Source organism: Amblyraja radiata, chromosome 32 (assembly GCF_010909765.2).
Source record: "Amblyraja radiata isolate CabotCenter1 chromosome 32, sAmbRad1.1.pri, whole genome shotgun sequence".
NCBI lineage: Eukaryota > Metazoa > Chordata > Chondrichthyes > Rajiformes > Rajidae > Amblyraja > Amblyraja radiata.
This window is the reverse complement of record NC_045987.1, coordinates 5,911,121-5,925,339: the sequence shown is the minus strand read 5'-3', so window position 1 is coordinate 5,925,339 and position 14,219 is coordinate 5,911,121. Positions and strand designations below refer to the sequence as shown.

At 46.3% G+C, this 14,219-nt stretch overlaps 1 protein-coding gene across 1 annotated transcript; it reads right to left on the bottom strand.

The window, feature by feature from the left end:
- Nucleotides 1-1,140: 1,140 nt before the first annotated feature.
- On the bottom strand, nt 1,141-13,904 carry dipk1b (divergent protein kinase domain 1B). Its single transcript, XM_033048708.1, has 5 exons — nt 13,571-13,904; nt 7,358-7,492; nt 6,166-6,273; nt 4,243-4,419; nt 1,141-2,380 (listed from the first exon to the last, which is right to left on the bottom strand). Exons 1-5 carry the CDS (start codon nt 13,631-13,633, stop codon nt 1,568-1,570), a joined length of 1,296 nt encoding a protein of 431 aa, XP_032904599.1. The 5' UTR covers nt 13,634-13,904; the 3' UTR covers nt 1,141-1,567.
- Nucleotides 13,905-14,219: the final 315 nt, after the last annotated feature.

Below are 14,219 nucleotides of genomic sequence, written 5' to 3'. Positions count from 1 at the left end.
GTGTGGGCAAGTTGGGCTGAAGGGCCTGTTCCCATGCTGTATCACTCTGTGACTCGAATGCAACACTTTCAGCATCCCGCATGATCCATTTTCCTTGCTCTTAACCTTCATTCGACACATTTCTCTGCCTGTGGTGAGAAGCTGCAGACGTACACTCCAGTTCTGCAAGAGAGGTTTTGGAAGCCCTGGTTCACTTTCCAGGTTATGAGATCAGTGAGTGATAGTGTTTTGGCAGACGTCCTCTATGAGAGGGAAATCCAGCTTTAATTCCTGTTCTGGACGCTCTGATGACACCTGGCTTAGCTATGATACAGATGTTTAACTGAGGCTGTGTCCTGTCTGGGTTTACTTGCAGGGTTGCTTTCTAAGATACAGTGATTAAGTTGGGGGGGTGCATTAAAACATCACAATCACTTGGCTGAGACAACAGTAACCAGAGAGCAGTACTGAACTATCTACCTCATCGGGGACCCTCGAACTATCTTTGATTGGACTTTACTAGTTTTACCTTGCACTAAAGATTATTCCCTTTATCGTGTATCTATACCCTGTGAATGGCCCGATTGTAATCACGTATTGTCTTTCCGTTGGCTGGTTAGCACGCACCAAAAGCTTTTTCACTGTACCTCGGTACATGCGACAATAAACAAAACTGAACTGAACCGAACAGTAAAGTGTTGACGAATGTGATGGGAAGTTTGTATTCATTATCTGTGTGTTCTTGCAGTGCAGTTATTTGCTGCCCATTTCCGAGTGCCTTTAAGAAGGTGCGAGTGAGTCAAGAACAGCTGCAGACCCTCTGGGGAAGGTGCTCTCACTGTCTGTTAGTTAGGGAGTTCCAGAATGTGGATTGAGTGATGTTGAAGCAGCTGTGAAATATTTCTGGCAGGGCGCCAGGTCACGAAGAAGAATTTACAGGCAGTGGCTATCCCTATGCTCAGCTGTACGTTGTCGATTGTGAGATGCCTCGGTGAGTTACCACAACGCATTTTGTAACGGTGGCACAGAGGCAGAGTTGCTGCCTTATTACAGCGAATGCAGCGCCAGAGACCTGGGTTCGATCCTGACTGTGATGAGGCCGGATGGTGTTTGGTTTTGTAAAAGTCAACGTGTAGAAGACGAACGTTGGAAATCTCGTCATTTTTCAGTCAACTGATGATTTTATTAATAACTTACAGTCCGACATATCCAAAGTTCGCGATATTCGCCACAGCATAAAGGAAATGAGAGGCTGAAGGAAGGGCATCTCATTCTGTTGATAAAGTTCTACACAATGATTGAGACTAAAACTCAGTACGAAACCAGAGGGATAATTCCCAAACACTCAGCAAAAACTTACATCCAAATAAATGTTTTTGTTATGCATCTACAACATTTTACCTTTAATAACATCTTATCCCTCACAGGCTTAAGATTCGACAAAAGTAAAGGTTATTTTTAATTTCCTTACTCGGACCTACAGCTACTTGCCTAGAACTTTACGAAGTTGTTGACACAATTGATACTAATTTATAAGTTATGTAAGTTAAAGACCCCCAAGCACAATGTTTAAAGAGTCTCTGGCCCTTTAAGAGTATTTGGTGTGAGAGATCTTTTTCCAGAGTAATGTTTTGATGTTGTTCAACAGCAGTGAGTGGTGAACTTCCATCTGGCTTGCCAAGCCGTTCAGTTTCATGCAAGTTTGTAAGTGTTTCTGCAGTTCATCTCTGAAATCAGTGGGAGCCCCATACAGCAGATATTCCTGCAGCAAGCCGCAGATTTTGGCCAGATTTGGCTGTATAAGTTCAGTGTTGCATTGCTTGGCGAGCTTGTCACAAGTTGCCATGCAGTCCTTCCCGTGTGTGCAGTCTGCGTTGTGTTCACAGTGGCGCCCCTTATAGAAATCTTTCAGAGTCATTTCTGTCACCACCTTCCTGAGGTTGACCATTTTGAAATCGTATTTCTCATTGTGGCCGATGTTGCCCAGGTCGGCGTCGCAGATGTAGAAACTACCGTAAGTGCCGTGAAAAATCTCCTCCACGAATTCGAGGAGCCCGATTGTGATTTCTGCGCGCTTGTGCCACGCCGGGGCGAACCAGCGGTTCAGGCTCCTGGCCACCATCGAGGGCAAAACCGCCTTGAGGAATGGTGGCATCTTGACGCTGTGGAGGGAGTGGTATGGGACCTTCTCCGTGATGTACAGGTCTCCACAGAAGCCCAGCAACCGTGCTGTGTGTTCTTTCTCGTGCAGAGAAACTATCAACAAAAACTCATTGAGCTGAAGCAAAGCCCAGATGGACTTAGCCTCTGCTAAGGATACCTTCTTATCCTGGTTAATGTCGGCCATGCTGATTATTCTGGTGACAAGGTTTCCCAGTGATTGTTGATCACCAAGACTAGCCTGAAATAAAGTGCAAGCATTGTTATTGAAAGCATTGAAGGAGTACTAAACGTAGTATCAAAGGAAGAACATGAAAACGGAATGGAGTCATAGTGACACAGTGTGGAACAATGCCCTTCGGCCCAACTTCCCCACGCTGACCAACAAGTCCATCTACACTAGTGTTTGGCCCATATCCCTCCAAACCTGTCCTATCCATGTCCCTGTTTAACTGTTTCTTAAACATTGCAATAGTCCCTACCTCAACTACCTCCTCTGGCAGGTAGACAAAAGTGCTGGAGAAATTCGGCGGGTGAGGCAGCATCTATGGGGCGAAGGAAATGGGCAACGTTTCGGGCCGAAACCCTCCTCTGGCAGCTTGTTCCATACTCCTACCACCCTTTGTGTGAAAAAGGTACCCCTCAGAGTCCTATTAAATCTTTCTGCCTTCACCTTAAACCTATGTCCCCTGGTCCTCAATTCCCCTACTCTGGGGCAAGAGACTCTGTGCCTCTGTGATGCTGGGATGTGAACCTTCTAAATTATATATCAGTGGGAGTTCAGTGTGGGTGGGAATATGATGCAGGAGTGGAGAAAGCTGTAAACTAATTTAAGCCTCTTGGCAATAGGACACGGATAGATAATCACATTAAGGTTCACGGGAGACAAGGGATTTTGTCTAACGGAATTGATGCGCTACAATGCTGAGAACTATATTCTGCACTCTGCATATTCCCATTTGTTCCATCTATTGTATTTGAGTTAGACGATTGTATTTATATATTTGATCGGTCTGAATGACATGTATAAACAAAACATAGAAACAGAGAAAATAGGTGCAGGAGTAGGCCATTCGGCCCTTCGAGCCTGCACCGCCATTCAATATGATCGTGGCTGATCATCCAACTCAGTATCCTGTACCTGCCTTCTCTCCATACCCCCTGATCCCTTTAGTCACAAGGGCCACATCTAACTCCCTCTTAAATATAGCCAATGAACTGGCCTCAACTACCTTCTGTGGCAGAGAATTCCACAGATTCGCCACTCTCTGTGTGAAAAATGTTTTTCTCATCTCGGTCCTAAAAGATTTCCCCCTTATCCTTAAAACATCTTGGTACACGTGACAATAAACCAAAACCTTGGGGGGGGGGGGGGGGGAGAAGTTCAGTGGCTATTTGTGGTTTAGAGCTGGTTGGTTTAATGATGGATCGATGAATTGTGGTATGAATAGTGTTACCTGGAGGTCAGATTTGAATATATGGTATCGTAACCTTTGGAAGTCCTCGATTAAACTGTTTTAATATAATGTTGTAGTGCGACCAGGTGAGGTTGAGCAGAATATTCTTTATTAGCAAAATAAATACTCAAACCACTGCGTGCCAAGTCTAGAACTAACGACTACAACTCCTGTCGATGCGAGGAGCGCTAACAACTGTTTACTCTTTAAAAGCCCGCGAATGAACCCCCCGGGTTACATGACAGACCCGACCAATGACGAGGGTTCTGAGTTCCCAGTCCCACCACTTGGTGCCGCTGCAATGTTTCTAGTATTTGTGGTTAGGTACAAAGTCAATGTGGGTTTCAGAAGGGCAAGTGGTTGTTCATGAAGCTCCCATTTATCAGGTTGGTGCCTATCCATCGATGGGCACAGTGTCTAAAGAATCCTTCCATTTATTAAGGGTGAAATTCACTTTTGAGGAATTTAGTGCAACTGGCAAAGACTCTTTATCAGGTGTGTGTTCCTAATTTGTTGTCATCAAGTTGAGGGCATTTTTGGGTAAAAAAATCTGATTTTCTGAGACCAAGTCAACTATCGTGATTCAATCTGGCAGATTTGAGTTTCCGAATCTGAGACACATGATGGGAAGTTGTATTAAACCAACCTTCAGGAACGTGAGCAGCATCTCCCTGAACTCCTCCATCGAGGTGCCTCTGGTCGGTTTGTCAAACAACGCAAGGTCCTTCCGAGGTAGAGACTCCAGGTTTAGATCTGTTTTGAAGGCATCTTCTATCCCGCACTTAATAATGACTTCCTTATCTCTCCAAACACCACCATAAACCTGAGGGAGGTAAAAACATGATATTATTACAGTATGGCTTTAGCATTACCACCTAGGGTCTCATTCCACCTCCATCTTCCTTCTCACTGCACCACTTGTATTTCTCAATAACCATAAATAGTAATTTGATGAACATATTGATGCCGTGCATGGTGGATTATTTAGTTTCTCAACACCAGCTTGGGTGGTCAGGGAAGATCTTGCAAGGAAAGAAAGTGAGGATTCATTACATTGATCTTCCACCATCACGAAGTGGTGAGAATGGAGTTGACCAAGCACTTTGAAAATCATAGGTCCAACATCACCTGCTTGCAAAATACATTACAGTTATCACACATCCACTCATAAAATAATCATATGCTCTATCTTAAAAATACATTTTCTATAACTTAAATTCAAACAACTGTCTAAAGATATGTATGTTCATAAAGTCATAATAGGCCATTCGGCCCTTCAGGTCTACTCCGCTATTCAATCATGGCTCATTTATCTTTCCCACTCAACCCCATTGCCTTCTCCCCATAACCCAACACCCGTACTAATCAAGAATCTGCCAATTTCCACCTTAAAAATATCCATTGACTTGTCCTCCACAGCCATCTGTGGCAATGAATTCCCCATTTTCACCACCCTCTGGCTAAAGAAATTCCTCCTCATCTCCTTTCTAGAGGTACGTCCTTTTATAGTGAGGCTATGGCCATTGGTCCTGGACTCCCCCACTGGTCTTAGACTCCCCCACTAGTGGAAACATCCTCTCCGCATCCAATCTATCCAGGCCTTTCACTATTGGAGGCTTTTCACTTTCAATGACTCTGCTTCCACCACTTTTCAAGGCAGGGTCTTCCAGTTATTCCCCACTCTGTGTGATAACAAATCCCCTCATTGACCCTCAATACCTCTTCCCCCTTACCTTATTAAATCCATGTCCTCGACTTCTATCAACTTCTGATATGGGGAAAGGTTTTCTGCAGTTTACTGCTTGTAACTTTATTTTCCTCGGTCATGCCCTCTCTCACCCTCTTCACGCCAGGGAAATGAAGTCTGCACTCTTAACTGAAACCATTCATCCCAGGCAACATCCTGGTGAAACTTCCATGAATGAAGAAACTAACATCCTAAGTGTTTATCTCTTCTTAACTCATCTTGATTCTCAGACAAGCCTAGCCGTTCACCACAATGTGTTGACCATTGTATAAGCACTGGTACTGATCTCACAAATAAGTCGAGTACCTGACTGACACAAAATGCTTGGGGTAACTCAACGGGACAGGCAGCATCTCTGTAGAGAAGGAATGGGTGACGTTTCAGGTCGAGACCCTTCTTCAGACTGATGGCAGAGATAAGGAAGTGTAAGGTGGGAAAAAAGGGCAAAGGGAATGGAGATCAAGGAAAATGTAGAATAGATCATTGTTAGCTGGGAGAAGGGAACAACAAAGCGAACAGGGATAAAATGTAGTCAGAGACAGTAGGACTGATCCGAGAACTGGGAAGGGGGAAGGATGGAGAGAGAGGGAAAGCAAGGGTTACTTGAAGTTAGAGAAGTCAATGTTCATACCGCTGGGGTGAAAGCTGCCCAAGTGAAATATGAGATGCTGTTCCTCCAATTTGCACTGGTGGGCCTCACTCTGACAATGGAGGGGGCCCAGGAAAAGAAAGGTCAGTGTGAGAAGGGAAGGGGAGTTAAAGTGTTGAGCAACCGGGAGATCAGGTAGGTTTAGGCGGACTGAGCGGAGGTGTTCAGCGTACCTGATTGACTGGGCTTGAGGACAGGCATTGTTGAAACTGCAGTTCGTTTTCTTCACACAGGTCCTTGCATGCAGATCCGGAAATAATTCCTTTCTTATAACGATCGCACTGAAAAAGATCACATTCCAGATCAGAGTGCTTATGTAATTAGGAACTCTGGTAAACCGAGAGAACAAATGATGAAAGGCAAGTGGGAACCTTTAATAGAAAATCACCATGTTTTAGGCCCCAGTATTAATGCTGCAGAAAGAAGAGCCCAAATCCGTGATATATGAAACTTCACATTCATAGTTTTGTGAACAATTATGTGGGTCTGGGACTAAAGCATAGTGATTTAGACTTCTGATGTTGTTAAATGCTACTACTTGCCTCTTATTATTCATTCTTAAGGGGTTGGACAGGCTAGATGCAGGAAGATTGTTCCTGATATTGGGGAAGTCCAGGACAAGGGGACACAGTTTAAGGAGAAAGGGGAAATCTTTTAGGCATGAGAAAAACGTTTTTCACACAGAGAGTGGTGAATCTCTGGAACTCTCTGCCACAGAAGGTAGTTGAGGCCAGTTCATTGGCTATATTTAAGGGGAAGTTAGATGCGGCCCTTGTGGCTAAAGGGATCAGGGGGTATGGAGAGAAGGCAGGTACAGGATACTGAGTTGGATGATCAGCCATGATCATATTGAATGGCGGTGCAGGCTCGAAGGGCCGAATGGCCTACTCCTGCACCTATTTTCTATGTTTCTATGATTCTCTTAGTTTAGCTGAGGTCCTGCTTTTGCATTGAGAGGTCTGGGAAGGAAACTCACGTCTAGAATAAGTTACATAAAATTGAAAGATCCGAGAAATACCCCTCTCGTTCGACTCATGATGTTGCTAAATTACAGTTATCTGGCATTCTATGACGTTGAGAGAACATACTGTATGAGATGGATACGGATAACATTATGAGCAGCAAATCCTAGATATCTTTACGTGCAGGAAAGAACTGCAGATGCTGGTTTAAATCAAAGGTAGACACAAAATGCTGGAGCAACACAGCGGGACAGGCAGCATTTCTGGAGAGATTCCTTCCTTCTCTCCAGAGATGCTGCCTGTGACTAAACTGAGTTACTCCAGCATTTTGTGTCTAGCTTAGTTTTAATTTCAATGCGTATTGATTGCAAAAGGCGAAGTTGTCCAAACCGGTGGTACTTACAATGATCATTTGGCAGATGTGACCTCGACACAGCTCAGAGTAGGAAGAGTAATGCATGTAAAGCACCCAGCTGCCCAGTAGGATTCCTAACCACATTAAAAACAGATACTTCACCTTGACTCCAGGTAGACGCTTCTGCAAACAAAAACCACAAATAGTTTACGTCCAGATAATGATGCATTACAATCCTTGGCACAGCTCCTCTGCCACAAGTTGCGTTAATATCAAAGGGAGCATAATAAGAAAGTGGAATTACCGATCAGTAGCACGCTGGAAAATGGCAATGGGGTCAAGTTCAAGATGGTATTGGATTTTTTTTAAAAAGCATCCCTGGCAGCTTTAGTTTTTAGTTTAGAGATACATAGCAGAACAGGCTCTTCGGCCCACCGACTCCATGCCGGCCAGCGATCACCGCACAGCGGCACTACCCTACACATAGAAACATAGAAAATAGGTGCAGGAGTAGGCCATTCGGCCCTTCGAGCCTGCACCGCCATTCAATATGATCATGGCTGATCATCCAACTCAGTATCCTGTACCTGCCTTCTCTCCATACCCCCTGATCCCTTTAGCCACAAGGGACACATCTAACTCCCTCTTAAATATAGCCAACGAACTGTGGCCTCAACTACCTTCGGTGGCAGAGAATTCCACAGATTCACCACTCTCTGTGTGAAAAATGTTTTTCTCATCTCGGTCCTAAAGGATTTCCTCTTTATCCTTAAACTGTGACCCCTTGTCCTGGACTTCCCCAACATCGGGAACAATCTTCCTGCATCTAGCCTGTCCAACCCCTTAAGAATTTTGTAAGTTTCTATAAGATTTTGTAAGTTTCTACACACACTAGGGGCATTTTACAATCTTTACCAGAGCCAATTAACCTACAAACCTGTATGACTTTGGAATCCAGAGCACCCGGAGAAAACCCACGCAGGTCACGTGGGGAACGTACAAATTCCCTACAGGCAGCCCCCGTGGTCAGGATGAACCCGGGTCTCTGGTGCTGCGAGGCAGCAACTCTACCGCTGCGCCACCGTGCTCTGTCTCTAAACTAAACTGAAATAGGAATCAATATGCAGTGAGAGAATCAAACACAGAGTGGGATTGCTGGTAGGGTCTTTAACCTCGTGTTGATCTGGTATTTGGCCACGGCACTTTGGGCCGCGCTGCAATTTATCTCAGTGGACGGGTGAAACCTCAGAGTCGATGCAGTTTAATTACCCAATTTTGTTTTGGCGAGGGGAAAAGAAAGTGAAAATATTCCATTCCACAACCCAACAAGCTCTAGCCTGAAGTGTACACAATTCTTTCAATCTACAAAACCTGCCTCTCACCACAGAACTGAACTCCGAACTCACCCTGTACTTACTTAACAACAATCTAGGCATCTTGTGGTTTAACTGAGCATGAGGAGGATTACATCTCAAATGGAGACTTGCTTGTGGCTTCAAACTCTGCTTCAGAAAATGGAGCGAATGATCCAGGCTGTGAGGTTTAGAGGAGGGATGGCTGCATTACACTGAGGCCCGCCAGCTGTCTCCGTGGGGCAGCATTTCAAGACCAGGGGAATTCAGAATAGAGCTATTCAATTAATTCCATTATCTTAATGAAATCTGCAAATGGTTCCCTTTAAAGTATTTATCAACTCCCCTTGTGCAAATTACCATTGAATTAATTTCCAAAGTCTCAAATAGACCATTCCATTTCTGGCAATATTCTGGATAATTTGCATATTTAAACAAACATTAAAGCATAATCCATTGTTCTGATTAGAGTCTGTTCACAAGTTCATGATGTAGGAGCAGAATTAGGATATTCGGCCCATCAAAAGTCTACTCTGCTGTTCAATCACAGCTGATCTATCTCTCCCTCCTAACCCCATTCTCCTGCCTTCACCCCATAAACCCCTGGCACCCGTAACAATCTGTCAATCTCCACCTTAAAAATATCCATTAGCTTGGCCTCCAGCCATCTGTGCTAATGAATTCCACAGATTCACCGCCCTGTGACTAAAGTAATTCTTCCTCATTTCCTTCCTGATCGTACGCCCTTTTATTCTGAGGCTGTGGCCTCTGGTCCTAGACACTCCCACTAGTGGAAACATCCTCTCCATATAGTTGAAGCAGGACGCTGTGTATGACTATATTACAATAGCTTCTACAGTGTTGACTGCACATCATTTTGGGGCTTGAAACTGTTGCATCAATTGATTTATACTTAGAATCACAGAATGAAACTGCACAGGAGGACACCAGCGATTTGTGATAAAGACAAAAGAGACTACAGGTGCTGTCGCCTGGAACAAAGAACTCAGTGGGCGAAGCATCATCTGTGGAGGCAGAAGGGGTTTCAGGTGAAAGCCCTGCAACAGGACTGAGAGGAAGGAGGGAGGCCAGTACACAGCAATATGAAGCAATGATGGAACTAGATGGGGAGGGGGTAATGGGCAGATGGAACTAGGTGAGAGGAAATGGGAAAGAGTCGTAGAGTCTGAAATTAGAGAGCGTCACCTTTGGTGAGATGAGGAAAGATTTAAGCGGGGATGTGTAGGAAGGAACTGCAGACGCTGGTTTAAACTGAAGATAGACACAAAATGCTGGAGTAACTCAGCAGGACAGGCAGCATCTCTGTAGAGAAGGCATGGTTGCGTTTCGGGTCGAGACCCTTCTTCAGACTGATGTCACGGGAGAGGGAGACACATAGATAAGGATGTCTATAGATAAGGAAGTGTAAGGTGTGAAAACAGGACAAAGGGAATGGCCTCGTGAGGGGAAACGCCTCCGCTCAGTCACGCTAAGCCTATCTGATCTCCCGGTTGCTAAACACTTTAACTCCCCCTCCCATCCCCACACTGACCATTCTGTACTGGGCCACCTCCATTGTCAGAGTGAGGTCCAGCACAAATTGAAGGGACAGCACCTGATATTTTGCTTGGGCAGCTTACACCACATGGGTATGAACATTGACTTCCCTAACTTCAAGTAACCCTTGTTTTCCCTTTCTATCCCCTCCCCCTTCCCAGTTCACCGACTAGTCCTACTGTCTCTGACTACATTTTATCCCTGTTCAAAAGGGAACTGCAGATGCTGGAATATCGAAGGTACACAAAATTGCTGGGGAAACTCAGCGGGTGCAGCAGCATCTATGGAGCGAAGGATCCTTCGCTCCATAGATGCTGCTGCACCCGCTGAGTTTCCCCAGCAATTTTGTGTACCTTACATTTTATCCCTGTTTGCTTTGTTGTTAACTTTTCCCAACTAACAATGATCAATTCTACATTTTCTTTGTCCTGTTTTCACACCTTACAACGCCCTTATCTATGTACCTCCCCCTCCCCTGACATCAGTTTGAAGAAGGGCCTCGACCCGAAACGTCACCCATTCCTTCTCTCCAGAGATGCTGCCTGTCCCGCTGAGTTACTCCTGCATTTTGTGTCTTCCTTTGATATTTGGGCTAGCCAAGTAAGTGACAAGATCATCATTTTTAGATGTTGCTTGAAAAATAAATAAAGGTTAGGACTTTCACTCACGTTTAGTTTAGTTTAGAGATACAGCCTGGAAACAGGCCCTTTGACCCACTGAGTCGGCGCCAATCAGCGATCCCCGCACATTAACGCTATCTACACACACTAGAGACAATTTACAATTATACCAAGTCAATTAACCTAGTTCTGAAACATCACCCGTTCCTTCTCTCCAGAGATGCTGCGTGTCACGCCGAGTTACTCCAGCATTTTGTGTCAACCTACAAGCCTGTACGTCTTTGGAGTGTGGGAGGAAACCAGAGCACCCGGAGAAAACCCACGCAGGTCGCAGGGAGAACATACAGACAGCTCCCGTAGTCGGGATAGAACCCGGGTCTCTGACGATGTAAGGGCAGCAATTCAATGGCTGCTCTTATCATGGCTCCTCCTACAGGAAGGTGTTCCCTGTCACAGTACAGCTGCCCTCAGGTCCAGAACTCCCTCAGTCCTATCCTGTAAATCCAGTACTGCCTCAGTAAAGAAGCATGGTCATGTAGCACCTTCACAGAACTTTATGTTTTTTGTATTCAGAGTGTTGTATATCAGGTATCCTTGCAGACATAACAGCAGTATGGGCTGAATAATTTGCTGGTGCCAGCTTTTACATAAGCGACTATTGGAATGGATATTTCCTGCAGCCTTCCAGCACCAGAGACCCGGGTTTGATCCTGGCTGTGGGTGCTGTCTGTACAGAGTTTGTACCTTCTCCTCGTGACCTGCGTTGGTTTTTTCCGGGATCTCCGGTATTCTCCCACACTCCAAGGGCGTACAGGTTTGTTGGTTAATTAGCTTGGTATAATTGTAAATTGTCCCCAATGTGTGTAGGATAGAGTCAGTGTGCGGGGATTGCTGGTCGGTGCGGACTCGGTGGTCCGAAGGGCCTGTTTCCGCGCTGTATCTCTAAACTAAATTAAACTAATCTACTGGGGTCAGATGATGTTAAATCCTTTGAAACTGATGAATACATCACGGCCCTGAGATGGCACTGGCTACTAAGCCTGGAATCCTTTCTTACTCAAGCCTGAGGTTCTAATCACAGAGTCAGTACAAAGACCCTCGGACTATCTTTGATCGGACTTCACTGCACTTCATCTTGCACTCAAAGCTATTCAAGTTATTCCCTTAATAATGTGTTAGTCCCTTGATAATGTATCTGTACACCGTGGAAGGCTCAACGCGTATAGCCTTTCCGCTGACCGGTTAGCAGAAGCTTTTCACTGTACCTCGGTATACGTGACAATAAACTGAACTCAATGGAAACAAAGTACAGAACTCCAGAGGAAACAGGTCAGGTGAAGCGGAGAATTAACAGGTGCAGGCACGAGGTCCTGGGACCAGTGATAAGCCGTAAGACAAATAAACATTGACATTTAAAACCACTGGCCCAACTTTCACACAAATCTGTGTGGATATCAGATGGTCTAGTTTAGAGATACAGCGCGGAAACAGGCCCTTCGGCCCACCGGGTCCGCTCTGACCAGCAATCCCGCATAGTAACACTATCCTACACACACTGGGGACAATTTTTACATTTATACCAAGCCAATTAACCTACATACCTGTACGTCTTTGGAGTGTTGGAGGAAAGCGAAGATCTCAAAGAAATCCCACGGGGTCACGGGGAGAAAGTACAAACTCCGTACAGACAGCGGCCGTAGTCGGGATCGAACCCGGGTCTCTGGCGCTGCAAGTGCTGTAAAGCAGCAACTCTACCGCTGCGCCACCGTGCAGCCCCTTCAGTGATTCACTGATATTTCTAGAATTTTATCTGATATGTATACTGAATGTTTACCGAACAGTGAAAGATCTGGATAGAGTCGACGTGGAGAGGATGTTTCCACTAGTGGGACATTCTAGGACCAGAGGCCATGGCCTCAGAATAAAAGGACGCACCTTTAGAAAGGAGAGAAGGAATGGGCGACATTACGGGTGGAGACTCTTCTTCTGAAGAAGGGTCTCGACCCGAAACATCACCCATTCCTTCTCTCCAGAGATGCTGCCTGTCCCGCTGAGTTACTCCAGCATTTTGTGCCTATCTTCTTTAAAAACACCGATCTGCCCCATACAAATCTGCCCCTTATCTCAAGGGCTCTCAGCCTCTGAAATCTCCCGCCGGTCCAAACCTTAGGGTGGTGAATCTGTGGATTTTTTTTTCTACAGAAGGCTGTGGAGGCCAAGTCAGTGTATATATTTAAGGCAGAGATAGATAGATTTGTGATTAGTACTGGTGTCAGAGGTTGTGGGGAGAAGGCAGGAGAATGGAGTTAGGAGGGAGAGAGAGAGATCAGCCATGATTGAATGGCGGAGTAGACTTGATGGGCCGAATGGCCTAATTCTGCTGCTATCACTTATGATCTTAGAGATCTCTGAGCATCACTGAGATGATCCATTGACAAGGATGTCTTCATCTACCCCTTCCATAAGCTCGGAGATTCCCTTTCTAAACCCCTTTTATACTTTAAGACCATGAAGGGAAAAAAACCCAAGTCGTTTTGCAAAGCTCTCGGTCACTTATCCTGTTTGAACTGGTGATAATTTTCTATTGATAAGGCGGTGGTTTAGTTGAATTGGGGGGGGGGTGGCACCAAGACAACTAGTGTTGCAGTCGCTGAACCCCGGGTCCACCCCCTTGATCGATGTCGCCATCTCCCCACCCCAGAGCCCACTCACAGCCGCGGGCGGGTACCCACCTGCACAGCCCTGGAGATGCGGCACAAGGCGAGCAGATGAACCATCCTGCGGGCGCGTCTCATCCTGGGGCCGGCCTGGGTGCCCACATGGACGGGGCACGGGTTCTGCTTTCCCACGGTAGCGGGAGGCGGGCGATGTCCTCCTCTCTCCCTCCCTGCCTCCCTCCCTGCACGGAGCGCCGCCGCCGCCAACGCCGCCTCTACGCTGCCATCCTACGGCGCGGCCAGTTCACTCGGCCGAGCCCCGGGGGCCGCGGTGCGGAGCTGATCCCGATCCCGGTCCCGGTCCCGATCCGCTGCGGGGAAGAGGAGCGGTGGGCATGCGCCTGGCACCAGGGGGGAGGGGAGAGAGGGAGTGAGGGAGCGTCCCGCCTCCTGCACATCCGTAGGAGGAGGAGGAGTAGGGGGAGGTTCGAGTCCCGTCCTGTCTCATCATGTCCCACCCTGTCCTGCCCTATCTCGCCCGCAGGTACCCAACCAGACCCAACCTGGAGCATCCCAGCCTGTCCCAACCCATCCCATCCCGTCCAGACCTCACCTGCAACATCCCGGGTATCCAGTTAACGGGGTGGGAGCACCAATAGACAATAGACAATAGGTGCAGGAGTAGGCCATTCATAGAAACATAGAAACATAGAAATTAGGTGCA

Excerpts from the sequence above, each read along its gene's own strand:
- dipk1b (XM_033048708.1), bottom strand. The coding sequence starts at position 13,633 with ATGAGACGCGCCCGCAGGATGGTTCATCTGCTCGCCTTGTGCCGCATC. Across the intron at positions 6,274-7,357 it reads ACATCTGCCAAATGATCATT|TGCGATCGTTATAAGAAAGG; the intron begins GTAAGTACCACC and ends GATCTTTTTCAG. Across the intron at positions 2,381-4,242 it reads TGCTGCTCACGTTCCTGAAG|GCTAGTCTTGGTGATCAACA; the intron begins GTTGGTTTAATA and ends ACTTTATTTCAG.